At 40.0% G+C, this 27,865-nt stretch overlaps 1 protein-coding gene across 1 annotated transcript; it reads right to left on the minus strand.

The window, feature by feature from the left end:
- On the minus strand, positions 1-27,048 carry si:dkey-237i9.1 (SEC14-like protein 1). Its single transcript, XM_061830315.1, has 16 exons — positions 26,527-27,048; positions 23,887-23,976; positions 10,897-11,046; positions 10,284-10,415; positions 9,344-9,472; positions 7,861-8,134; positions 7,634-7,743; positions 7,268-7,457; positions 6,684-6,772; positions 6,374-6,444; positions 5,689-5,860; positions 5,175-5,309; positions 4,930-5,064; positions 4,196-4,447; positions 3,908-4,086; positions 1-2,619 (listed from the first exon to the last, which is right to left on the minus strand). The coding sequence occupies exons 2-16, from the start codon at positions 23,947-23,949 to the stop codon at positions 2,514-2,516; spliced, it is 2,187 nt and encodes a 728-aa protein (XP_061686299.1). The 5' UTR covers positions 23,950-23,976; positions 26,527-27,048; the 3' UTR covers positions 1-2,513.
- Between the last annotated feature and the right edge of the window lie 817 nt (positions 27,049-27,865).

Raw genomic sequence — 27,865 nt, forward strand, 5'->3', positions numbered from 1 at the left:
TGCATTCTTCAAGTTTAATGTTTTCCCCCAAAAAACTGTAAAGGCGCAACGTTGTCATGAATTCAAACAGATTGTTTTTATATAATGTCTCACACAAAGATACAGGAGATATGCAACTTTGCCGGAATAGGAAACAGACAAACAAACACATGGAAAAGTAATGACAAACATTTCATAGCCCTCAAGAGATCTCTGAAAATGTACACGTGATCCAACTCAGAGGAGAGAGAAAATGTGAAAGGTCTCTGGTATGTCCAACACTGAATTCAAATAGAAATGAAACACTGAGCCCCAAAACACTTTACCCGTGGCTTCATTTCTTAATTTCAGTGAGGCAGTTTTACAAATCTAAGGTCCACACCCACATATATGATCAGACTTCCCATGAAAGAAACATGATAAAACGATTGAAAAAATTATCAAGTGATCGGGTAGTTGACTGTGTAGGTGGAGACATTCTTCAGAGTGGGAGGGGGTGGGGACAGAGTAAGGCCAAGAGGGCCTGTGGGAGTGTGTACAGTACATACAATTTACAGGCATGTCTTATTTTCACTGCCGTTTCCAGCATTCATTCTTGTACATCCACACAATAGCCCTCATTCTAAGGAGGTAAAACATTTCATGTTATTGCAAATAGTCCACACAAAAAAAAAAATATTGACCTTTCATTTGGAGTTCCAAACAGTTTCACGTATCTAAAATAACATGAGTATCCTTAGGAGTTATTCTCAGTGTCCATAGCGAGAGCAATTGATGACTTAGCAATTTACAGTCACATCATCAACGCCTCTAATGCACAAGTAAAACTGTTACATGGAAATGTTTTGGGACAACAATTATGCATGAAAACACCTTGAAAGGAGCAGCTGTTTCCTAAGAGAGTCTTACAAAGGCTAAAATGGTGTTTTGTTTTTTTTTGACAAATGGCTCTTAAAATGGCTATTAAATTACAAATACACGATTAGTAAACCCAGTCACCATCATGTGTAACGCGCATGCTGTAGCACGCCACCGTTTCGGCTTCATCAAGTATCTCAAAAACAGTAGCACTCCTCAAACATGTACAGTAGCGCAATCTTTTTTCCGACAAAAACACTGTCAAATGATACGTATCATAATAAAGATATTACTCCTAATGCACACAAACTATATCATTACGCAAACGAAAAATCCGCTGATGGAAGTTCTGTCGGATGACGTGATGACCTTAAACAATTCAAGCAAATTGGCAAATTTCATTTGTCGATCATGGGCACATTTACAAACAAACGAAAAAAATGGAAAGCGTACTTGCTGTGCCCTTAGTGAGAAAAAAAGGGTTGTTTTAACTTTTTATTCACGACAAAATACGCAAACGCACATCTTTGCTGCTTGCAAACACGCACGACGCACGTACACAACAATGCTCTTTGCTGCTTTAGTGGCTCAGTTTGCCTTTGTGCCCGCCTGTACATCACGTAAAGGTCACCCGCGATCCGCCCTCATCGTCGCCATCATCTACATTAGACATCTCAATGATAAATACAAATATTTCACACAGTAGAAACCCATTTTATTGCTTCAAGCACTAAAAAGTGAGATGCTGGTCAAGTATGCTGTTCATGGCATGATAAGAGCCCTCAAGTGATGGTTGGGCTGTCAGGATGATGGGAGAACATCTGGACACTAACCAGACAATTCAAAAAGTCAATTTCTAATCGCATGATTTAACATGCCCCACCAACTCAGGAGCTTTGTGTTTTGTTTTAAACGTGTGATATATGACTCAGGTCAGAGTAAACTGTTTTTTTTTTTTTTTTTTTTATGAGTGCAATAAGCCCAGACAAATATACACGTAGGATTTGTGGGCTCTGATCTGTAACATTATGAGGATCAGTTCCTAAATAAACAATGTCATTTGCAGCAACAGGTGTTGGATTTTCCACCAATTCTCCACAGTGGAAAAAAAAAATCTGTTAATATAGCAAGAACAACATTTTTCAATGTCAAACATCTGTGTGCTGCATGTTTATGTGTAACAGAACGTCCAATCTGCCACAGTGGTCCAGAGGAATGCCTCATCTGATTATTGCCTGCAGGATTCTGGAGTGTAAAAGTAAATGTATACACCATATATAACAGCGCCTCCGTTGTCTTCCCCCATTCAGACCTGCCACTCCTGGGGTGAAAATATTGCTTCTTTAAACCTCCAAAGACGCTGCAGTTCAGCATTTTCACTCTAAATGGGCCGTGTTAAAACGAAAATTCCAAATGCTTACTAATCTGTTGCCCACTATAGACACCAAGCACTGGAATCTGACTTTTGTGCGAGAAAAAAAATACCAAACCCAAAAAACAAAAACAAAAAAAAACCACACACACACACACACAGACACAGCCCTTTAAAAGGAGTTCAAACAGTCTCTTTTTTTCTTTTTGACTCATGATTTGTTGTCTGCTGGTCAGCATCCAAAGTTGAAAAGGTGCACAAGTCTGAATAAAGGGGATTATCACTATGTAGGAGACTGCTCCGTCTACCTGGAGATCATTGAGCTGGACTGGGATTGGTTGGACGAAGTGGTGGCAGCGCTGAGCTGAGAGAAACCGCTGTGGCTCGACTCCAAGCTCGTCATCGAACCCCTGTGTAAAAGGAGACGCGGTCTGGTAAGGAAACACAACCTTTTCTACCCGTTTAGCAAGATGACTGACAAACTAACACCCAGTAACATGCACCCAGTAACTTCACTCCACGGCACTTCAACGCTTTAGGCTCTGCCAGAGGCCACAATAACCTACGGAGGATCACCTTGGCTACACTAATTTGTTACACTGTGTGTGACACAGAATAAGAAAGGGCCAATTATTGCTTCTGTTGAAAATCCAGGGCAGGTTTTATTTGGTAGAAGGCTTAGATTGTCTCTCCCTTGTGCATGTTAAAAGGTTCTGTCGCTTGTGGCAAAGCATAAAGACACTGTCCTTTGTTTGCATAGTTATACAGCTATCAAATTACGGATTCCACTAAAATAATACACGCTAGTCACAATTTAGCTCGGTTTGTCATGTTAACACACCAACAATTTATCAACTCTTTTTGGCATCAGGATATAATATTTTTAGGATCAAATAGTTTATGCACTGTAGTTGAGCTCATATCACTTCGCTTCAATTGATCCCATAGTAGACAATAAACAAGCGCTAGCCGTTCACATATACAATAAAAGCTTAGTTGCGTTGACAACATGAACACAACAAAAAATGTGTATTTATTAGTTTGTCCAACAGTCCTAAAATGTTGAAGATGGTGTGGTCATGTCTGTAGTAAAAGACGACTGGGAAACAGCAAGCTCTGTTTTAGAAAGTTGAGAGTTCAAACTGACATCACATGAGGAAAAGAGGTGTCAGTCGATAAGACAGCTTTTAGACTTCATTAAGGCCAATGATTGCTAGTATTGTTAGTTATGCAAGCAGGGGCATAGCCAACAGGCTCAAAGCCAGAATGTGCTCAGGACATTGTGAGCAGCACTGTGGCTGCCACGGAGGTGGGCTGGAAAGTTAGAAGCCAAAAAGCAGGAATGACAACGGGGTAGCGCTAAAAGAAAAACGGGCAACCACTGCGCCACTTACAAACTCTGCACGTCACAGCAAGCCGTTCTTCACAGGAAGAAGACAGAGGCAGGAGGTAGAGGACAAGAAAGAACAGGAATGCGTTGGACAGAAAAAACTGAATTAAAAAAGGAGTTTGAGAGAAGGACGCGTCCGCATTTCAATACTCAGGGCTGATTTGATATACGTAAATATATATATAAATTGTATTGCTGTGTATGCGGTATAGAGTATGACTGATAGAACACAGAACAGTTGAAAACTCATTATAGAATTGAATTCATTTAAATGAAGTCCTTCACTGCCCATTAGATGAGTTACTAACCTGAAGTCCTCAGAGCCCAACACCTCAGTGTAGTACATGACTTTACACTTGTGCGAGGAGACCTGCAGGGTTGCCAGCACATCATCGACTCGAGGCAGATTAGTGGCCGAGCATGCCGGCATATTGTGGAACTTCCACTGGAGGATGTAGAAACCTGGCCAGCGTGTAATGTGGGAGCCCTGAACAATTCAAAAGTTTGTCACATATAAATGACACATTTGAAAACATATACATCCTGCAGAATGAAACCAGAAAAGACAGCAAATTCTCATTTTCTCGAAACCTTACCTGCACACTTTCTCCCTCTTTACAGGTTAGAGGGGATTCTACCATGCTGTAATCTTGCCCCAGCGTCCATGACTTGTCAATAAGCTGCACGTTGTTGCCTCCTGGGGAGGTGATCCCATGAGCTCCGAGTGGGTCTTTACGCGGTGGCTGTGGAGCACGCTTGGAGTGGTAGATGTTGAAAACCACATCACCTTTACACACATCAAAGTCCCAGGTGATGACTGAGGAGGCGTCAATAATCTCAATCAGAAGCTGGTGAAAAGAAAGATGTTGTGGGACAATTAACAATTACGACTTTACATTTGTATAACACTTTTCAATGGTCACAGGATCCCTCTCAATTGGAAGAGAGATGTTTCAGATGAAAATGCAGGAAGCAAATAGAACACATTTTGCATGTACCTGTACACAACTTGAGTATTTGCCATTGGGACAATTTGGTAAAGTACATCTGGAAGGATTACAATGAGAGACAATTCTGTCTTTGCTTTGGCAAGTCGTGCTTGTTCAAAGCAGGTAGACTACCAGGCAAATTAATATCACGCCATATAGGAGGAATGTTCCACGCAGGAAATAAAAAGGTGCAGTCCACTGGTTTCAACCACAAGATGGCAGCGCTGTCAACAAATTAAAATCACTGAGGTGTCGTGGGGGGGCGCTATTCTCCTGACCTACATTTCAATTTAAGTGTCACTGCAATCATCGCTTACGCTGCATGTGTGACTCAGTCTCACCTCATGTGGAGCGCCTTTGAAGATGCTGGCACTTTGGTAGATGGTCTCGGTCCACAGACGAACATCTTCATTCTCAAGCTCCTCTGCAGTACGGTACATTGACTTTGGGACCAAGCCTCCCTCGGGTACCTCACACTAAAGAGAGCGAGAGCACATGTGAAAGCACGCGTAAAATTAGGTCAGTAAAGGTGATATTAGAATTTAATCGTGTTTTTTTTTATATATGTCCTTAATTCTCCACTCACCATACACTCGCCGCCCAGGAAGTCGGGGATAATCTCTTTGTCTATGTAGTCCACCAGTCCGCCGGGGCCCTGGTAGTCATTTCCTGCATAGATTAGGAACTTCTTGCGGGTGTTTTCGTCAATGAACGGACTCACCTAGAGTCACGAAACATGAAATTGGTGATCAGATACATGTATCACTGATACTTAGTGACTGGCTGGTTACAGAGAGCAGGGAAGAAGAAGAACAAAAAAAAAAACATAATTTGACAGTTAACTCACTGACAGTTTAGCCTTCTCCCAACACACAATAAAGGTTTATTTTAGTATAATGACACACCATACAGTATATCTGTTATATGCTTTGCATAAAATAGCTGCAATCAAATGTTTTTATTGTGCAAATGTTTGTTAAATGAAAATGTAGGAGACTGAGCTCGATCGTGAGTCAATGTTTGAAAAAGAGGGCAATTGAAACCCATACGAGAGATGACTTTGAGTTTTCACTTAAGAGCCAGTGGTCAGCAGCGCTCACCAGCGTCCAAAGGACTGGGAAGACCCTGGGGGCTCTCAAGATAAGCAGCCGTCCCAGCGTCTCTGGATAGTTGGCCTCCACCACTTCGATAATCCTCAGCAGAGCCTTGACTCCTGGTCGCCACAGGTGACGCATGTTCAGACCCTCCAGATCCACTAGACATGTCCAGCAACTGCAGAAGAGGAAAACCGTAAGCACATCAAAGCACAAACTGACAAGCGACCACTTAGAGCCTGTCACCCAAAAGTGTTGTTGAAGCGGTGACAGCCATGCATGCTAATTCTAGACTCCCTCCCTTGCTCCCTCTACATCCTCTCGGCTGGCTCGTGGCCAGTGTAGCGCAACAGCTATTCATAGTTGATGTACCATCCTGTGTGGCTCAGATCCCTGCCCCCGCCTCCTGCTGAGAAGCCTGAATGATACCATCTTAATTCCTTCCCCTCACTCTTTCCCACCTTCCGCTGCAACAGTACACTTGAAAAACAACATTATGTATCATTGTCATCCGTTGGAGAAATGTCTGATTGTGCTGGACTTACTTATCGTGTGCCTTCTAACTATGAAAGTCAACCTGAAAAGCCAACATTGTGACTTAGTTTTTAAGTAGCACCATGCACATTCTTTAGAGCAAATTTGACTTTCTCGTCTAGTTCTTGTTAAAAGTACACATTTCTATTCTGTTTACCTGATGGGACGACCAAACACCTTTGTGTTCTCTTCGCAGCGTCTCAGACCTTCCTCGTTGATAGAGAGCACCTAAAAGTGATCATACCAGGTACTTACTGGGACATTTCAAGAATTCAGCAACTCCAGAAAAATTGTTTTATGCACAGAGGATTTTAAGCGCGCCATACATCAACTGTCTGTATCGTCTGCTTTTAAAACACTCACCTCCTTTAAAACACTGGACACTTATGACCTAACCTGTGTAATCTGAACGGCTTACTCAGAGACTTAACATGTGAACTGTTTGGTGTGATGCAACTACTACATACATGTCTAAGCAGAGATTCCTCTCCAAGAGCTCGGACCAGTCCTTTAGTGTCCATCTGGCCAAGTCTCAGGACGTACAAAGGCCGACCATCTACAGAACAAAATATAAGATAAAATGAAAAAAGTTACACAACTTGCACCGATGCGACAGTCGATGAGGTTGTATAATAAACTATTGAGAATCATTATGGTTAGCTGCCTGTTCCTCTGTTATGTAAGACGATAAGAGCCTTCATCCTTTTACTTCACAACTATGGAAACATAAACACTAGTTGCACACTCCTCCTGGGAACAGAAGTACCACTTCAATAATAAACTACACAGGATTTGATGGCAGGTACCAAAGCAAAGACGTTTGTGTTAACGTAACCATTTAGTAATGAAAATGGTATGCATGTTTCAGTCACTTGCACTCAGAATGGATTTAAAAAAAAAAAAAAATCATATAATTTGAGTCAGAAGAAAACCTGAGATGAAGGAAACCTGAGATCAAAGCTCACCATCTTAGCTCTCCATAAATCATGTATGTGAAACCGCATTTGAACAGCCTGAGTATGTGCGTATGCAGGTCGAGGTTTAAATTTACCTCGGTCATGGTGGTGCCAGCCTCCTGTGTAATAATCCTGGAGAACTTGGGGTGAACTCCATGTCTCGAGAAGATAGTCTACTTGGTGCTGCTTCCGCCAGGTCAGTGACTGGCATAGAATTTCGCGGGCTTTGTCCATGTTGAAATCCCTTGCCCGCAAGAATCGCAGGATGTGTTCATCCTTGGGAATCTAAAATGAAGTAAGTTAGTAAAAATGGAATTATTTGTATTATAATAGACAAAAAGTAGAATTAGACCGTTATCATGCATTTTGGACAGTGATCTAAATCTGGGATTAGCAGTAAACATTTTTCTAGGTTGATGAGATTCCCACTGCTACAAAATCTGTGCTATGCTGCATGTCACCTTTCCCTTGTGGGTCTCCTGTAGCCATTTACGAAGTCTGATGAGACAGCTCTCCTGTAGGGGTGTAAGATCACCAAGGTAACGTTTGATATAGTCAGCATCCAGTTTATCTGCAAACAAACAAAACGCACAAATCACACCTCAAAATCACAGGATTTACGTGATGTGTAATTACAGTTCACAGAATACAACCAATTAAATGATTTATAATTATCAACTAAACAGACCTTCGGGTGTGCCAGCCAGAATTTCAATTAAACTCTCTGCCTGAAGGGCAGCGCTATCCTGCTTAGCATCCTGAGAAGTGCTCTCTGGGGCATCGACAGTCTGCGGGATGGGAATGGCGGGTGTGACGGGGACTTTGGGGTCAGCAGGTGGGCTGGTAAAGAGGCTGGTTGGTCTAGTGGGAGGCAGGGGAATTGAAGCTGGACTCCATCGTGGCACACGAGTGATCCCCTCATCTTCTAGCTCCTTTAGGTAGTACTCTATTATTTCTTTTCCCTGCAAGTAGAATAAATGAAAGAAGAGAGGGCGCTTGAAAAAACTAGCAGAGCAAAAAGTAAAATGAGTAAATTTACGCGAAAGAGGGTCAAATTAATTAATTTTGTCATCCAAAAGAAAATAGACAACGGGTCACATTCATTTAAATACACATATGGGCACCATGGACCAAGCTGCATAAATATTTAACACAAGCACATTTATATTGGAATGGATCGGCCTGATCTGATCAGCTAACAATTGCCATTTGTTATTGGTTGGCTGATATGTTTTGATATCATAATTCACCGATCCAATCAGTGATGTCATTGATCGGCTCCAAGAAAGACCTTTACTCCACGCCGCCGTCTTCCACAGTATATCTGAACCCATTTTTTTTATATAGTATTTATATAGTTTTTTCATGTCTTTTGACATACAACTACACTATAACTATCTGATATATATATATGTTTTTTTTGTTTGTTTAAAAGTCGACTCCATGGGAGAGAGGAGACACCTGAGCAACAACACATAATGCACGGATCAGACAAAACAAATGTGCTTTTTCACGATGCACTGTCAGACTACTGCAATAAAATCTTGTATTGCAGTACCATCCCATCCTGTTTTTTTGTTGTTTTTTTTTTTTTTACGATCAGTGCTCAGGACATGAGAGGACTTCGTGTAAGGGTTGCTAAAACGTCACGAATGCTAGCAACCTAATAGGTACCGCTTGTGGTTGTTTGTAAACATGCTGTTGTTCTGTTGAACACTTGATATTGACCAGAGCAGCGAATTCCAACCTTTTTGGAGCGGAGGCACATGCCAGTACTCTACAATTGAAAAAAATCTCACAGCACACAAATTAACAAAAATGTCACAAAAAGTAGATAAATTAACTGATGTATGTACATGCTGCCATCTAATACACAATCATTAATTTGTTCTGTCTGTCACTGTGCATCACTGGCATAAATGGATGAACAAAGATACATTATTTATTGTGAATATATATTTTTTAACAAAAGTAGAGAAGTATATACAGTAAATGAAGAGCTCATTTAAACAGACTCATTGCTCCATCTTGTGATTGGATCGGTGATGGGATTTTTCAACTCACTGATTGTGTAAAGCCTAGTTTACATATCAGTCAAGATCTGCATCTATGCAGAACCAACAAGTTGCTAAATAACATTCTGGAAAAAAAAACAAAAAAAAAAAAAACACCTTTTTGATGCTGCTTGCATATTGCTTCATTGCTATCTTTTCCACTGTGCTCTCAAAGCCAAAGAAAGACTTGATGTCCAGACTTGCTGACTGCTCAAAACATGTCCAGTCTTCATTTTCAGGATGGACCTGGAAAATGTGAGAACACGTTGTATCATTCTGTACACATAAGCAAAAAAGGCTGCTCAGTTGCTATTGTAACAATGGATCATTTGACCTCACTAGAACATGAAGCACAAAGAGAAATAGGTGCTTTGCGCAGTGAGTTATCGTGTGCTTATGTCAGCCTATCCATATAAAAGTAGCCAGGCCTTTGCAAATGAAAAGTATGGAAGTTTAAATAATTCTCAAACAAACGTAAATGTACTATGGCAAATGTTCAACATTTCCTGTGCTGTAAGAAAAGAGATGGAAGCCACCGAAGCATAATTTTAAATAGTACAAAACTAACTTCACACAAAGAATGAAAATATTTGATATATCCAACAGCAGCTTCGAGCATGTTTGTGATAGCTTTAAGTTTACGGTGTTAAACAGCATTATGAAAAGTCATTCAATACAGCATAACATTTTGTAAAAATACAAGGGGCAAATGGAAGACAGTGTGCTGTTAGTTTCATCCCTCTTGGCAACGAAAACATTTCCGCTTTAGCCAGGTCCATTAGTGTCATCTAATTAGGTTGCTTATGTCAGCCTATCCAAACAATTAGCCTGTCTAGCTGAGTTACTGTTAATACTGTGAGTTAACGTACACAGCAACGGCCACTCTGCAGCCATTGGAGCTAAAATTAGAGCCCTGAGTGGCTGCATGCTAATAAAATGTGGTTGACCTTGAAGGATGAAGGAAAAATGATGAATTCACAAAAGGCATCAAATATGTAAACTCCCAAGTTATGAAGACAGGATGTAAACTAATATGTACAGAAGCATGTATATTTACAGAGTAGCAGCAGATTTCATGGATGATGACTCTGTTGGAGAACGTCTCATTATGAGATTCGATGTGAAGTGTCCGCTCCTTTCGGTTGAGTGTGTTTTTCTGGATAAAGTAGACATAGTCCACACCAGCAATCTGCAAACCAGACACACGCAAGAATTATACAATCACAGCTTCTAAAGGACAGGTGTCAAACTCAAGACCCGGGAGCAAGATTTGGCCAGCCACATGATTTTATGTGGCCCACGCAGGTAAATCATGTGTGTCAACTTCCATGATTCTTGTTAAAATCTGTACCAAAAAAAAAAAAAAAAAGTCATGTAATAAATGATCAAATTTAAATACTGCAAATTTTTTTTTGTTACCAAACGATTGTAAAACCATTTACCCTTGATTTCTGATTCCAAAACTAGTTAAAAAATTAAGTTAAATTTCAGTTGTAAGATTTTTATGCTTTCAGTGATAATGGCCCTCTGACAGAAATGACAAAAATGAGTTTGACACCCCTGTTCTCAAGTAGAGTATAAAAAGTACTACATTCTAATTTAAAGAGTATGACAATATATCCAGAGTCCAATGAATTTAGGGTACCAGTTAGTGGTGAGAGACTGATTACCCGTTTGAGAAGGCGTGGAGCGTCCACATCCAGCGCACAGCGTCTCTCAATCCTATGAGTGGATCTGTCCTCATTTGTCTCTTCATCGACCACATCACTTGCCACAAACATGGGGATAAGGTGACATGTTGGGAACCGGCGCTCATAGGCCTGGAAAAGGAAGGAGTTGTCATCAAATGGTTATCAATTCGAGGTAACTCATGTATTATTGACAGTTATTTCTTCTCATTCCATGAAAGGGGTAGTTATATTATAACTACATATGTTTTTCCTGTTGTCCACTTGCTGTGCGTGCCTCCAAAGACAAGATTGCTCAATCACTATCTCCGTCTTTTCTAGATTGCACAGGGCTCACCCTGGAACTCATTCTTTCAATCAATCCAACAGCAATTCACACGACACAATTGCTACTCACTCCAGCATACAATAATACACTAATCCCTCGTTTATCACAGGGGTTAGGTTCCAAACCACTGCAACATTCAGAGAAATCTGAAATCTGCAGAGTAGTAACCATATATTTTGATGACTTATATTTATTAGTATACGTTTTATATAAGCTGTATGAACCTAACTTTTGAACTCTTGAAAATACACTAATCTCATCCCATGTTGACTGTTTCAAATGTTTTTTTCTGGTTTGAATGGGTTCCAGTTTTAGGATGGGAAGCATATATTAAGCCACAAAATAAATCACAGCATATTCTCCAAATTCCACAGTAAGGCAAATTATGCATGATATTAATGTGAAAAAAAATCCACAATGCACTGAATCTGCAATAGGTGAATCTCATTATGGAGGGGGGAATGCTTCGAAATGTATTGCAGCAAACCAGCAGTGAAGGTGTCTGCAGTTCGTAACTGAATGAGTAAATTGGGGGTTGTGGCCAGTGGAAGAAGGAAGAAGACTGTGAGAGTGTGAAGGATGAAGGCTGATGGTTAGGAGAAATCATTTGGTTGTTGTTGGTTTTGGCGACATTGCATGTGCATTTTCACAATAAAGAGGTGATTGATCAACCACTGCTTGTCTTCATTTCATCCTTTCATCCAAGCAAATACTTCATATTCTGTATAATATTATATATATTGACTGTTTTTTCAATATTACAGGAGGGTGTTTGAAGATTTTGTTTTTGGCTGACATGATGATTCAAGGCTGTTCGTCAACTGCTGTTAGCAGGCTCCTATTCAAATGGGCATGGATCTTCTATATTTTTTTGCAAGAGCCTGTATGACCGATCTTATTTTACTAAGAGTACACCACTGAAAGATTAGCAAAGCTATATTTGACATTTTTAAAAAATCCATCATAAGAATTAAAACAGAGACTCCTTTGCCTCGTTAGGAAATACAGTACATTGTAGTGCAATATAAAAATGTACCAGTACACTGCATGATATAACCCTCTAAAAAGCGCTGCAGTGCCCGTCTCAAGATCGGCTAAATGGAAGGGTGTGAGCCAAATCAACCATGTGAGTTGGAACAGCATGACTCACTGAGGCAACCCCTGATGGTAGCGTTCAAAAGAATACATAGTACTGTAGTCAAAAATAGGTTGCAGTTGCAAATCAGCTGACATACGAAATTGTGTCCAAACAGGCGATCAACCAAGTAGGTATTTCTTGACTTTGCCACTGCCACGACAAGTGAACCAATCATCTGCCTGCTTTCCACTCGGTGCTGACGCAATGCTGAGCTTGTTTATTCACTCATAAGGCTCTGGAACATTGTATACAATATTTGTCCTGCTGTCAGCGCAATTGCAGAGTACTTACACTGGCTAGTCATGAAAAATAGAAGTCAACAATAAAAGCTCTGTGCTTTCACCTTTCAATATGGCTGAACAAGAGCTTATTTAAAAGTCTGGCTGCTAACATGTTTTAGTTTACATGAACCGAAAATAACTTCAGAGTGAAATTTGAGAGTCAACACATAAGATAGCAGAATGTGAGCTTCAAATGTTGATCAAATGCAGCTCAGACAAATACATGTCTTTATTGACCTAAATATAACACGATAGTGTTGCAGAGGGAACTCGGGATAATTTCCTTGGAATTATTGCATTTGACAACTGTACTCAAAATTGAGTGTTAGCTATGGTTTGGCAGAGAGAGGCCATGGGCAAGGTAGGCAAGGAACAACCATGGATATGGAGGACAGCACTATCTTAACATAATTCGGCAATCCTAGCAACACAAACGAGATAAGAATTCCATATGGCCCTAATTACGGTCCAGGCTGTGGTGCTCTATGCCACATTTGGTAAAGACAAAAGCTCTGCTAGAGTAGTTTGTATGGTTAATTCTAGTATATAAACCTGGTGAACAACTGTCTTGGTCTGGCTTAGGGTTGTGACATTTAACTGCATTATCTTTCATTCAGTGTGAAAATCACCAGCGTAAATGTTAACTAAGCATTTTTTTTCCTTTTTTGGTATGAATCAGAACACAGAACTAGTTTACATGAATGACCAGTCAAACAAACTATCCATGGCAACAAAATCTATGACCTCAAATTAGCTAGACAATCTTAAAGTAAGTTTCCATTGTGCATGATGAAAAATATCAAAACCGTGCAAAGTTATTTAATCTCTTCCTGCATACACGGAAAATATTTTCCCCTTTGCACAGCAAACAATAGGAATATGAGATCTTTTAGAAAATGGGAAATGGGATTCAGGAAATCCTGCTATTACACATTTATTTCACTACATACCATGGTGATTGTTTGCATGTGTAAAATTGAATCTGGCAAGACAACAGGAGAACAGGCAAAGATGGGCCATTATATGGCTTTGAACTAAGGTAGAAAAAGATCTTTTATATTTAGCACGTAGAGAACAAAGTTAAACAACGTTCAATTAAAATCAGCTCAGGTCATGATAGCGATGTTGACAAATGAAATCATGGGTCCAGATGGAGAATAGTGGTTGCAAGTTATGGCTGTAAAAATATCCACAGGCTATACATTATTTACACAACACCATTTCAATTTTCCACTTCAGGATGGACAGAAACCATCTTCCATTCTACAGTGCATACTATGAAAATGCAAATTTGCACAGCTGTTTGAAACCACTCTGAAAAGGCATCTGATCATGTATGTTTTGAGGGTATATGCAGGCTTTGAACTCTTACTTCCCCACCACTGTTCTCAGCAGAAGTACGAGGCCGCTATTTTGTTGGCGTCATTAGAAGTCACACCAAGTTGAAGCTTCAATGTAGAATGGATGTTGGGTGGGGAAAGACAACAGGGCTTTTGTCGGAACAAAGACAACAAAAGAGCCTTCAGTTTCTGCATGCCATGCCACCCACTTCTCTGCTTCCAGCGATTTCACTGCTGAAGTGGGCATTAAATAAACACACACACATTGCTACCTTGGACTAGAAATAACATACTTGATAAACCTGCACCATACAAGTATTAAAGGACCTACACTTACAGCGACCAGCAAGCTTATAGCAACATGTGACAAGGGGCCGGCATCTTGGTGCAATATTTAAAAAAAAAAAAAAAAAAAGCACATGAAATGGCTCAAAAATCTTCCATAAATGAATACAAATACATTGAGGGGGGGACATTTGATTTCTGAAATATACTTCCCACAGTGCTCTTCTCATTGATAATGTTCAGTTATGCAATCTAAGTTGCATTTTAATTAGGGAAAGTGGGATCGTTTGAGACTTCAATAATTTCAACGTTGAAACTTGGAGAAACGCTAGGAATTTCAGCCAGTACGGGATTACTGTTGGTTATTTTTAACTGAAACTTGTCAGTCAACTGAAGACGGGGATCTCTGAGTAGCAGACCAAAAGAAAGGGTCAAGAAGTTACACTGAAAAGTTTCACATATTCTGTACATGGTATCACACAAAAATATTGCCCAAAAAGGCAATATTTTCCTAAATAACGCAGTTTTTGTTTTTGTTTTATTCTTCGTGTTTTCATTCATGTTGAAGTGGCCATTTCAGCGAGACTCAGCATTTCGACTATCATTTCTGGGAAATGTTATGTTGCTGATTCTCGTGCTTCTTCACGGATCTGAACCAGGAAGCCCAACCACTTCCCTTGTGTTACTGTGTTTATTTTACATCAATACTGCGTGATCAGTATGAGAGTGAGGGGTGGGGGTAAAAAAAGGAACTTAGATACACATAGAACACAATGTTAGATTTTCTGTTGTAATTACTGGAAATGTTCATACTAAGATTATGACACACTATCACTGACCAGGATTGTTCATTAGTATATTGATAACATATTTAACACATACACAATGTTGGGAAAAATACTTATACCATCATATATGTGCTCTAAGCATTATAGTCTCTCTCTGATTTACTACACGGTGTTTCGGAGGAGGAATAACAAAGAAAATGTACACCTCTGATGGTTAGTTCGGCCAAGACCTGGAAACACTACGTCGAATAATGTAATTTTTCAAAACTGGAAAAGACCAAACCATATTTCAGCAGGACACAGTCTTCCATTATTTCTTCTTCAATTTAACTGGCAAAATTAACAAATATTAACTCAAACGACTTCGAGTAACTAATCAGAAATGAGAACATCTATCCATTTTCTGTACCACTTATCCTCACGCGGGTCACGGGTATGATGGAGCCTATCCCACCTGACTTTGGGCAAGAGGCGAGGTACTGGTCCTGGTGCCCAGCCAATCGCACGGCACATATAAACAATCATTCGCACTCAAATTCAAACCTATGGGCAATATAGAGTCTTCAATTAACCCACAATGCATGTTTTAGTGATGGGGGAGGAAACCAGAGTACCCGGAAAAAGTCACGCAGGCACAGGAGAACATGCAAGCTCCACCCAGGTTTGAATCCCGGTCCTCAGAACTGTGAGGCAGGCAGATATGCCATCTAGTTATCCACTCTTCCACCCTATTATGAAAACATGTTATCTAAAAAGACACAGAAAGACAATTAACAACGCTTAGATTTGAAGGTTCTGCAAGTGGTCTATAAAAATCACTGAATGGTTGAGAAAGAAAGAAGAAAGAAAGAAAGAAAGAAAAGAAAGAAAGAAAGAAAGAAGAAGAAAGAAAGAAAGAAAGAAAGAAAGAAAGAAGAAAGAAAGAAAGAAAGAAGAAAGAAAGAAAGAAAGAAAGAAAGAAAAGAAGAGAAAGAAAGAAAGAAAGAAAGAAAGAAAGAAAGAAAGAAAGAAAGAATAAAGAAAGAAAGAAAGAAAGAAGAAAGAAAGAAGAAGAAGAAAGAAAGAAAGAAATGTTAATGGCTACATTTGGCTGGCGTCCAGTTCAGGCCACCTGAAGATAGGTGGGATATGCTCTAGCATGCCCGCGACCCTCGTGAGGATAAGCAGAATAGAAGATGAATGAATGAATTAAATGCTAATGGCTTATAAACCCAGTAGAGCTCCGAGATCGACTGACTCAGCTCAAATTGTGGAGCACAGAGTCCAAAGGAAACATGGTGAAGCAGCATTTAGCTATTAAGCCACACAAATGGAAAAAGTTGTCAAGAGAGGTGATGCTAGGCCCAAGTGAGTGTTTTTAAATTCAGGTTTAAAAAAATATTTTTTTCTCATGGGTTTCAGATTTCATTTTTAAATATTTATTGCAAAGTACATGTTTTATATTTGTTTTTGAATGCTTTTAATCATGTGAAGCACATTGAGTTACCTTGCGTATGAAATGCACAATATAAATACATTTTCTTTTCTTTGCTTTGAGGTGGAACAGTAGTGACACATGACTGCAGTGTAAAAGGAGATTAGGTAAGATTTGTGTGAGGTGTCATCTGCTTCCAGGAGAGTCAAACAGAAAGGGGGGAAGGGAGCTGCCTGTGCAGCATCTCGACCTTGCAGGAGAGAAAAGGATGAATGAGTGTCCAGTGATCAGTGAATGAAATCAGCTGCAGCGCAGCCATTGGCTCCAATGAGTCACATGACATTAGCACAGCTTTGCTGCATTCAGCTACAAGCAGCACACGGCATGATGATCAGCTCTCTCTCACTGACACAGATCCTAACATTTATTTTTGGCACAATAATCTACAAGTCACAATTGTAACATCCTGGAGCATACGAGTCGAATGACAGATCCAATAACGTTGAAACACTTGCCAATTGTTAGCGCACATAAATTGCTTAGTTGGCACAAGCAGGAGGGGAAAAATAACGTTTTACATGCATGTTGACTCTTTTGTCTGTAAATCCGGTCATCTACATTTCAATGCAGGTGAGGAGGATTTTCAGTGCATTATAAAATTCGATTTCCAGTGAATGGAAAGATGGAGGCAAAACACAAGCATTTTATAACATTAGGTGGTGCAGTATATATCATGTAATAATAAGATGCCATAATTGTCTGTTAAATTTCAGGATTCATTCAATGAACATTTTAATTCCACTCAATGTGGGACACTCATTGAGTAAATAACAAGCCAGCAGGTCACCGACGCATTAGAACAGTGAAGCACAAGATCATTCGCAGCAGAAAACTGGGTTGCAGATGTCTTAACCCGACCTGGCCAAAAGTGGGTCAAGATTCTACTCAGAGAAAAGGGGGGCAGCCTAGATTAAAGAACAGTAGCTCAGTGGTAAAAACAAGATAATGTGGCGGCCCAATATTTAGCACGTCATTCTAGGGATGACCTAAATACACGATAGCAGTTACAATTTTTTTGCATTGTATCTTTAATGATTACGTTTACCAAACTAATTTTAATATCAAAAGATAACCCAAGGAAATGAAAAATACATTTTTCAAATGATGATTTTGTTTATTAAAGAAAAAAAATGTTAAAGTTACCTAGCCCTGTGAGGAAAAGTAATTTGCCCCCTTAAACTCAATAACTTACTTGGACCACTTTCAGCATCAACATTTGAAATCAAGCATTTTCTAGAACTGGCAACGAGTTTTTCACATCACCATGGAATTTTTTTTCCCCACTTTTCCTTTTAGAATTGTTTTAATTTAGCAACCACGAGGGCTTTTCGAGCATGAATGTTCTTTTTAAGGTCATGCCAGCACATTTGAATAAGATTGAGGTGCAGATTTCAAAGAGAACACTCAAAAACATTCAATTAGTTTGAGCCAGTCAGAAGTTGACTTGGCTTTGTGTTTTGGCTTGTCTTGCTGCAGAACCCAAAAGAACTCCAGCACACTGATGGGTGAAAAATTTCTTTCAGGATATTCTGATAAAGAATTTATGGTTACAATCACGGCAAATCGTCCAGGTCCAGAGGGACAAAAGCAGCCCCAGACCATCACACTACCACCAACAAATTGGGCTGTTGGTATGACTTGACTAGATGTAACAAGACACTTTCCAAAACGTTCAATTTTCATCTTGTCTGTCAATAGAATATTCTCGCAAAGGTCTTTATGAGAATTCAGATGTTTTTTGTCCACCCCCCAAAAAAAAATAAGAAAAGCGTTGTTCTTTTTGGTCAACAGTGTTTTTTTTCTTTCGTGGATCACTGGTTTAGATACCATTTTTGCACACAGTCTCTTCTTTATTGTTGTCTCTGAACACTGAGCTTCATTGACGCAAGAGAGCCCCTCCTTTCTTTGGCTGTTATCCTATTTTTTGTCGGCCAGCCTCTCCAGGGAAGCTTCACCACTGTTACATTTTCTCCATTTGTGCATAATGGTTCAATGGAGCATTTTCCAGACCGACAGGTGTCAGTTATTTTATTTCTGATCTGGTCTTGATCTTTGGGGGGTTTTTTTTGTTTGTTTTTGATCATAGCATTTTCTTGCCAGTTTGTCAGATCTTTTGTCCGACTTCATTGGGTCAGATCGGAAGGTTCCATTTAATTTCTTAATTTGAACGGGTGTATAGGTTATCAAGTTTGGATGTGGTCAATGAAAATGAACAAACAAATATGATTAGCCACATTTAAGTCACGATTTAACAAGGATGAACATTTTTTCCCCTTTATAAATAAACCACTGTTTTAAAAAAAATCACTTTATTTTACTTGGGTTACTTTTGTCTGACATTTCCTTTTAATTTGATTAAACATCTAAGTGAGCAAAAAAATGAGAATTTGAGAAGGGGGAAAATACTTTACGGCAGTGTAAGAATTAGGTTAATGGAGGAGAATGTTTACAGGTTATACGTTCCAAAGTGCAAACCTAAACAGCGAAAGGACTTTCCATAAAACGGTACCAGGCTACTGAGACAGTTATGTTCAAGGATGAGGACAGTTTAAAGCTATTAAAAGCTTCTGTTTTGATGAACCAGCAGTTTTAGGTATGAGACTCGGGTTGTATGACTGCTGCGATGCCAATACCTAATGGAATACGATCAAATACAATACAGTACAGGGAGTCCTCGGTCTATGACTGAGATCCAATCCTACAGTAGCGACTTGAATTTCGACTTAAGTTGGATTCCACCATTAAAGTCAGAATTTACATCAAAATACATTGAAATAAACAAGATGATGTACTTAGCATTACTGCTGAGAGGTGGATGGAGAAGAAGAAGGGGAGGCTGTGCTTAGCTATTGCGACAGAAACTGGTCCTCAATCCTCTCCATCTCGACAAGTATCAAAGAACCTTGCTTTGTGATCATTGTATCCGACATAGGAACGGAACCCTTCACATGTGCTAAAATACAGGCTTTGTCTTTAATAATTGTCACCATTGTTAACCGACTGAAGCCTTGAAGGGGGGTGGCGTTGTAAAGCCAAAACATCTTAGGTCGAGAACGTCTTAACCCGAGGACTCCCTGTATTTGAAAAGCATGCAGAGAAGCCGGTGATGGAATCCTACTAACATACAGACTAACCTTTGGGGAGAAACTTCTCATTGAATAAACCACTAGTATCCACTCTACTAGGGTTGGAAAACATATTATTTGAGCATCACCATCGTGATGTAGGAGTCTGCAAGCATCCCAGCCCCAGCTGTGTGGAATTTTTTTCCCCGTGCTTGCCTGGGTTTTCTCCGGGTACTGCAGTTTTCTCCTACATCCCAAAAACATGCATTAATTGGAGACTCTAAATTGCCCTGAGGTGTGATTGTGAGGTTGAGTAGCTGTTTCTATGTGCCCTGCGATTGGCTGGCAACAAGTCAGGGGGGTACCCTACCTCCAGCCCAAAAATAGCTGGCATAGGCTCCAGCACTCCCACGAACCTTATGTCCTTTAGTGCGGTTCCAAACTCAAAACTACTGGAAAATTTGAGTCTTCAATTAACCTACCATGCATGTTTTTTGGGGGGGATGTGGAAAGAAACCATTGTACCTGGAGAGAACCCACACAGCCACAGGGAGACCATGCAAACTGTACATGGGCGAGGCCGGATTTGAACTCAGGTCCTCGGAACTGTGAGGCAGATGTGTTAAGCAGTCATACACAGTGCTTCCAGAATTTAAGAAAGAATACTTACAAATATCTATCCATTCTCTGGATGTAGATTAATATATAAGGATTACGGTACATTCGCTTTTGGCACAAACACATGCCCAAACGCACACTGGTCCAGAGGGGACCGTGAACAGAAGACCGCTCCATGAGGCCAAAACATCAAGTTGTTAAGATCTGGAAAAAGATGATATTGTCCTTGACTTCAAAAATGTTATGTCCCTCGCAATAATCGAAGTTGCTCATTCATGGCCCAAAAGAGTGGCCACTTTGGAAGAAGAGTATCTTCATACAGGGCTGATAGATGACTAAAATGGAGACAAAAAGATTTATCACTGGTCGCCTTGCCCCACATTACCCTGCTGACTTATTAAAATGTGAGCAACTGTCGCTCCTCAGAGAACTTCCAGAGGGGCTTCCAAATTGTATTCATTGTTAATTTCCTTTTGACTTACCTTGTTCTTCTGAGAATAAAATGAGCAAATGAACCCTAGTTGCTTTAAACATTTAACTTGCAGGAATAACGAGGTCAACAACATGGACTATCACTTGCAGCATGTCCTGTTTATAATGTAGTCTTGTCCAATATCTGTCCTGGATACACCTAGCTGCATAGGAATTGTTATGTATAGGTTTCATTTATGCATTCTATTAAGCCCAAAAGTGTAACATAATGAATATTGCCCCAAAAACATTTTATTAAAATGTGTTTCATGCATTCATGTTTAGAGTAAATAAAGTATCTATAAAAAAATAAAAAAGGGCATCAGCCACAGAGATCAACAAGTTACGTTTTTAGGTGTGGAATCTCTTCCAAATCCATCATCTAGATGGTTATGGGAAAACATTTTTCACCATTTGGGGAAATGGAATAATAAGCGGTAATTTACAATTCTGGGTTAGTTGTATTTTAATTTCATTTTTGCTGTTCTTTTTGAAGTTCCCAAAGTCATTCCTATTCATGGATATGTTCCTACACCAACTGGCCTGTCAGGCCTGAAACAACAGAGGAAAGTTTATTGTGTGCAACTTTTTCACATTCCTATGGGACTCCCCAGAGAAAAGCCTCGAGACCCGACCAGATGATAATAGCAACAGCAACAACAATATTTCCTGTTATTGAAACTAGGAAGTAGACCTAAGGGACCATCGCAGCTGAAGTTAAACACAGTGAACATTTTTTTAGTTGTACTCGTAAATATCCCTAGAATAACACACAAGGCCAATTATAATAGTGTTATATTGTGTTATGTAACTCCAGTCATTTTTGTTGAAAGTAAACTGTGACACAAATGTGATCGCTTCAACTAATCGTGTTCACAATGATTATATCCAGAGTCACTTGTTTCCATTGAAATGTGTGTGCTCAAGATTACACGGTATCTGTAATTTTTAGATATCATGGTCACTCCTTCACATGTGTGACAAATTCGCTTTGACAGAGCTACAGTGACTCTTGTCTGTTTCTTTGGAACTCTGGCCAAAATTATTCAAACTTGTGGTGGTTGAGTCTGCAGAGAGAACAGTTGTCAGACAAAATCTGCCACCTCTAAAATGCTTTCCATGGTGATTACTCGGAAATAATTTCTGAACCGAGTCATAAGTAGCTCCAGTGGAACAAAGCTTACGGGCTCCAATCCAAGCAGAGTTATGCAACAACACTTTAAGACACTTGTGTTTGCCAGAGGTTGATATACTTCAATAACGCCTGTCAGTGTGCAGCGCGGCCCTTCACGTTCTGCATAGAAAACTGTATTCCATAAATTGTTAACTGTGCAGGACATAGCAGAGGAGTTTGGAGAAAGTGGTAAAGTGTCTGTGTATTTCAAAAGGACTCACATTTTGCAAAAGTCAAATGCTGAGAAAGTAAAATGTTGATGTAGGCTTTGTGGAACCTCTGACAGGCAAACCACATGGTCAGCAACTATGACCATTACAAGGGTTTGGAGTTACTCTGTTAATAAAAAGTGGGAGTTATTATAGGCAGAAATACAGTGCCGTGAAAACGTATTGCCCCTCCTTTCTCAAACGCTTACATTTTGTTTTCTTTCACATCGCCGTGGCGATATTTTGGCCTACTCTTTCTTGCAGAATTGTTTGAATTGAGCAAAATTTGAGGGTTTTCAAGCACAAAAGGTCTTTTCTGGGTCATGCAAAAGCATTTCGATTAGATTCAAATTAGGACCTTGAATAGGCCTTTCCAAAACATTAATTTGATTCTTTTAAGCCTTTCAGAAGTTGTCTTGCTGGTGTGTTTTGAATCTTTACTGTGCTGCAGAACCAAAATGTGCTTCATCTTGAATAAAGAGCAGAATCCATGGTTCCATCAATCAAAGTTGTCCAGGTCCTGAAGGAGCTAAGCAGACCATCATACTACCACCATGATGTTTGACTGTTGGTATGATGTTCTTTTTCTAAAATATGTTTCAGCATTTGCGTCAAATGTAACCAGAAACAAGCCTTCCAAAAATGTACATTTTCATCTTGCTGGTCTATATAATATTCTTCCAAAAATCTTTGGGATCATTCAGATTTTCTTTTGTTGTACTTTTTTGGAACCTTTATGATCTTTTTGGTCAGTAGTGTTTTTTTGCCTTGGAACTCTGCCCAGTCTCTTTCTTGTTGTTGCCAGGTCATTTTCATTAACAAACTGAATCAACATGTCAAAACAACAAGATATGATAGATAGATATGTTTGAAGAAACCATGCACAAAGATAAGAATTTTAGAAGGGGCCAATACTGTTTAGTGGTAGTGTCCACACTTAAAAGTGACATCAGGAATGATCAATTTGGGAACGTTCCTTTTCTTTATACTGTATGTATAAGCTCCTGCACTCCTGCGACCCTTGTGAGGATAAGTGGCTCAGAAAATGGATGGATAGATGAATGGATGGATATACTGTATGTCCATTTTAAAAGGGATTGAAAATCAGGCTATGTTGTACATCCACATATCTCGCAGTGTTGTCTAATTTTAGCTCAGAAATCATACAAATCAATTCATCAATTACAAGTGCACTTCAGAGGCACATGTATGCACATTTGTGCACGTGTGTATGTGTGTTACCCTTACTATTAATAGATACTTGTTTGGCCCTGTGCTAAGGCGATTTCCTACATCCTCCCGGTTGCTGGTGGTGAACGCTTAATCTAAATAAAGCAGCAACTGGCTGACACAACAAGGCTTTAAAAAGACATTGAAACCATGCTTAATAGCCATGTAATTATTCAAATTAACGCAGCATGGATAATTGGATCTACAAGTGTCCTTTGAGTGACATAAAAAAGAAGGTAGTTGAGGGAATTGACAACACAAGATAATACTGAAGCAGCCTATAAAGATTGAATGGTTTCAAAGGCATTTCATACATTCAAATAGCATTTATTTACAAAACTGATCACATCTGATGGAGTATTTTAGCAGTTTCCCGCATGAAAGAATTCCACTGTGATTAGCAGAAATGTGTTTTTTTCCCCACTATGCAATGGAACAAGTTTATGCTGGCATTTATGCTGTTCTGGACGGTGTGTTATTCGAGAACGAGTGCATGCTTGCCAGTATTACATAACACGGCATCAATAACATGCAATATTGATGTAGAAAGGTGGAAAATAAAGACACTTACTGCCATCACCAGCTCAAAGGGATACTTGTATACCCTTACGGGCGACTGGTACTTCTGCACCATGTTTGGAACTGCAGTAACACCAACAACCTGAAAAGAAATAAGTAGATTTGAAAAAGAGAAAAACAACAATGATCTTAGGCATTACATGAGCTGTGAAACCAATGCCATAATTACACCTTTACAACAGAAGACCTAGGCCATAATTTAAGTGTCTTTTAGAAACCATTTCATACATCCGTGTGTGCGTGTGTGTGTGTGTGTGTGTGTGTGTGTGTGTGTGCGTGCACTGCGAGAAGAGAACAGAGATGCCACTGATCAATGAATGCAGCAGTGGCCACACAACAGAGCACAAAAGACAGTCTCACTGCAAATTACAGAGTGCAAAATTTAAATGAGGTACAGTGGAACCTCAAATGTCTCTTAAGTCATAAAATTTAATATATGCCAACGCCAAACAGCAGAACTTCTGTATTAAATCCCAAGACAACTATTTCTGGTTGTTGTATTATTCCCAGTGTTCTGTTAAGTTTTTTTTTTCCAAATGGTATCTATGAGTCATTTCTAAGATCACATAAGAAAATGAAAGTTCAAGTTTCAGTGAGCCAGAGGAACGACTGCTGAGCATTGTTGTGTGGTTCAGTATTTGTCGTTTAGTGTCCTCGGAAAAAGACAGAATACAGTTCTTCACTTCAAGTAACATAAATAATAAATGGATGCATTCAGTATTATTGTTAAGTTCCTGTATAATGACAACTAGATAACTACAACAGAGTTGAGTTCTTGCACTTGTTAAAAGTTACCATGTGTAGCCACCACCACCTAACCCACAATCCAATAGTACCCGGTCTTGTCTGAATTGGTGAAATCACATCAAAAAAAGTCCAACGCTCAAACACCTCAAAGACATAAAGATTTGAATAAAATCAATTAAAAAAAAAACTGGTGTCGTGTTGATGCATGAGTAGGGTCTAGTGAAGTGATGGTAACAGCTGCATATTAGAGAAGCCGTCCATATTGAACTCAAATATTGACCTGGGTGAACTGAAACGACATGACTCACATTCAGTCAAATTTCTCTCACACGACTGCAGTGAAAAATTTTGCTTGGCAATAAATGAAGTGGAAACAACTTATCTGGCGGAGTCTGTACATGCACGGCATATTCTGAAGAATATGCCTCAAAAAATGCACAAAAACTGACATCAAACAAGCCATGAAGCCATCGTGTGTGACTTCATTTCAATGGTCGCCTAAAGGTCAAATTAACATCTTGATAAATGTTGTTTTTCTTTTTTTTATTATTATTTTTGTGATGCCACCACAAATATGCTGATGACCATTAAACTAAAATTCTAATTTATTGCTAAAAGTTCGGGGGGCACGGTGGCGCAGCTGGTAAAACCGCTGCCCTCACAGTTCGGAGGTCCCAGGTTCAATGCTGCACCCGCCTGTGTGGAGTCTGCATGTTCTCCCTGTGGCTGGGTGGGTTTCCTCTGGACACTCCGGTTTCCTCCCACATCACCAAAACATGCAACATTAATTGGAGACTCTAAATTGCCCCTAGGTGTGATTGTAAATGTGGCTGTTGTCTGTCTCCATGTGTGCCCTGCGATTGGCTGGCAACCAGTTCAGGGTGTAACCCGCGTAGTGCCCGCTGACAGCTAATTGGCTCCAGCACTCCCTGCGACTCTTGTGAGGATAAGCGGCAAAGAAAATGATTGGATGGATGGATGGATGGATGCTTAAAGTTCAGTTGTAGCATAGCAACAAATGTGGCATGATTCTCAATGTTCTGGCTTCTCAGTATAATATGGCTAAATGGAATGTGCACTACATTTATCTCAAGCAAATTTGCAAAATCCCACCCCATTTTGTCCCAATTTTTGATGTGCATCATTCATGGTAAGATTGACTGGATGACTTTAATGGAAAGCCTGCTTGGACTTTTGTTTGTTTTGTTTTTTTTGTTTACACTTACCGTTTGAAGCGAATAGTGCACATGCTTGAGGTAAATTTAAGGGAGTGCAAAGTGTGATTATGATCTTCGTGTTCTTCTTGTTCAGCAAGATGATACATGTGTGTGAGCAAATGCTGCAAGGGTGGCCGGGAGCCAACATCCCCAGTTAAGAAGGGCTGAGGGTAGGGAGGAAGACTAATAATATACAGGCTACAACACGACAAAATAAGAACTCACTAGAAGCTATGGTGACACTCATCAATATTTACCGTCATGCTTCAGGGTCCGTCCGAAACTTTGGAGAAACGTCAAAACAAGAGAGACACTGAGCTGTCAGAAGCCCCATTTCTCATTTCCGAGCAATCTAATTTTGTGTCATAACAGGGAACCACTTACGTTTGTCATTTAATCTCGTGATTTGAAGATTGCTGTTGCGCTCAGACTATAATGAGCCGTATGAAGACTAAACACGATCATTTTAAATACATGTGGACAAACTACGTGACTGTTGATGTTTTTGAATGAAGCTAAGGACACTGAAGGTGGGCGAAAAAAAAGTGGTTCACTGTTAAAAAGGCATTACACAACAGTGCTGGTGGGTGTTATGCTGGGAACAACAAAAAAAAAAAACTTTTCTAATTGCTGTAAAGTTGTCAATATGTAACTAAAGAGACACTTACCAGTTATTCAAGAAGCTGTTTATGATGGAAAGGGGTTGCGCGTAATGCTGATACTGTAGTTTCTTGGGCTATCCGCGTGAGGTGGCCATTGTCGACTGTCCGCTTGGACCGCCGGGGGGGGTGCCGGCGATGAGCCGGAGCAGAAGCGCAAGCTAACGCTAGTTAGCCTGGCTGTGCTAGCGAGCCATGGAGCCGCTGAATGTCGCCACCGGGTTGAGTCTTATTCGGTCTCTCCAGGCGGCGGACGGCTCTACCTCTCACAACCAAGACAGCGCACACCAAGTTCGGTTCAATCCTGCTGTGGTGGATGAAAAGTGACTACCGGGGAGGAGGACCACATCCGTCTTCCAGCTCCGGTCACCTCCTCCTCCTTCGACAGTCTCAGACTTATTACGCAAAACGTCATCAACCCGCCCACTGACGTATACAGGTTAAGCCGGTCCAAAAATAAGTACAGTACAGTAAATACATGAATAAATCAATCACAGTTTGGCCACTCCACCACAATCGTGCCCCCCGTCTTACGAAAATGCATCAAAATGGTCTCCAAATGAACACAACCCAAAATGCGTTCGTACCATGCGCGGTGACGGCATGACTGCCATCATAAAATGTCCCCCAAAATAGGAAATAGTCAGTATGGAAATTGTCATGCTTTTCTCTCAATTTACTCATTAATATATTTATTGAGTGTGGAATCTGGCCCTGTTTAGTTCACCACAAAGCTATGGCTGAATGTTGGATGAATGGCAACAGTTTGATGGATAAACTGTTTCTTTTGCCATCTAGCGGAAAAACATTGCATTGTTCCCCCCTGGCAGTATAATAAATAGATCGACATTTCGGGACGCTCCATTTATTCATTTATATTATTTGCTTATCCTGGAGCCCAACCCAGCTGAATCAACAGCACTGCAGATAAAACTACAAATCACGAGATTTCGCCTTCCGATTACCATCCTTCCTGGAGTCGAAAGCCCTTTTCCAGCCTTCCATAGCACACCTTCATGTACTCCTGGAAGAATTCTTTGGGCAGCTCTGTCGTCACTGGCATCTTGGTGTCGACTGCGGTTTCAAACCGAGACCCCTTCGGGGCTTTTCCACTAATCATCCAAGGAAACTTGAATTCCTGGTTGCAGAAGGTTCATGTTGGCCCATGTGGTTTTGTGTTACCATCACACTTATTAGTTCAGGGTAGCTTAAGCAAATGAGACTGATGTTGTTCATGACTAACTACTAACTATTGGATCTCAGAAATGCTGAGCATTCAAGCTTTCAAGTTCGTTATATTTATATTAATCTATTTACAAGATAAAAACCCAAAGCTTTATCGACGTGA

Source organism: Syngnathoides biaculeatus, chromosome 9 (genome assembly GCF_019802595.1).
Source record: "Syngnathoides biaculeatus isolate LvHL_M chromosome 9, ASM1980259v1, whole genome shotgun sequence".
Classification (NCBI taxonomy): domain Eukaryota; kingdom Metazoa; phylum Chordata; class Actinopteri; order Syngnathiformes; family Syngnathidae; genus Syngnathoides; species Syngnathoides biaculeatus.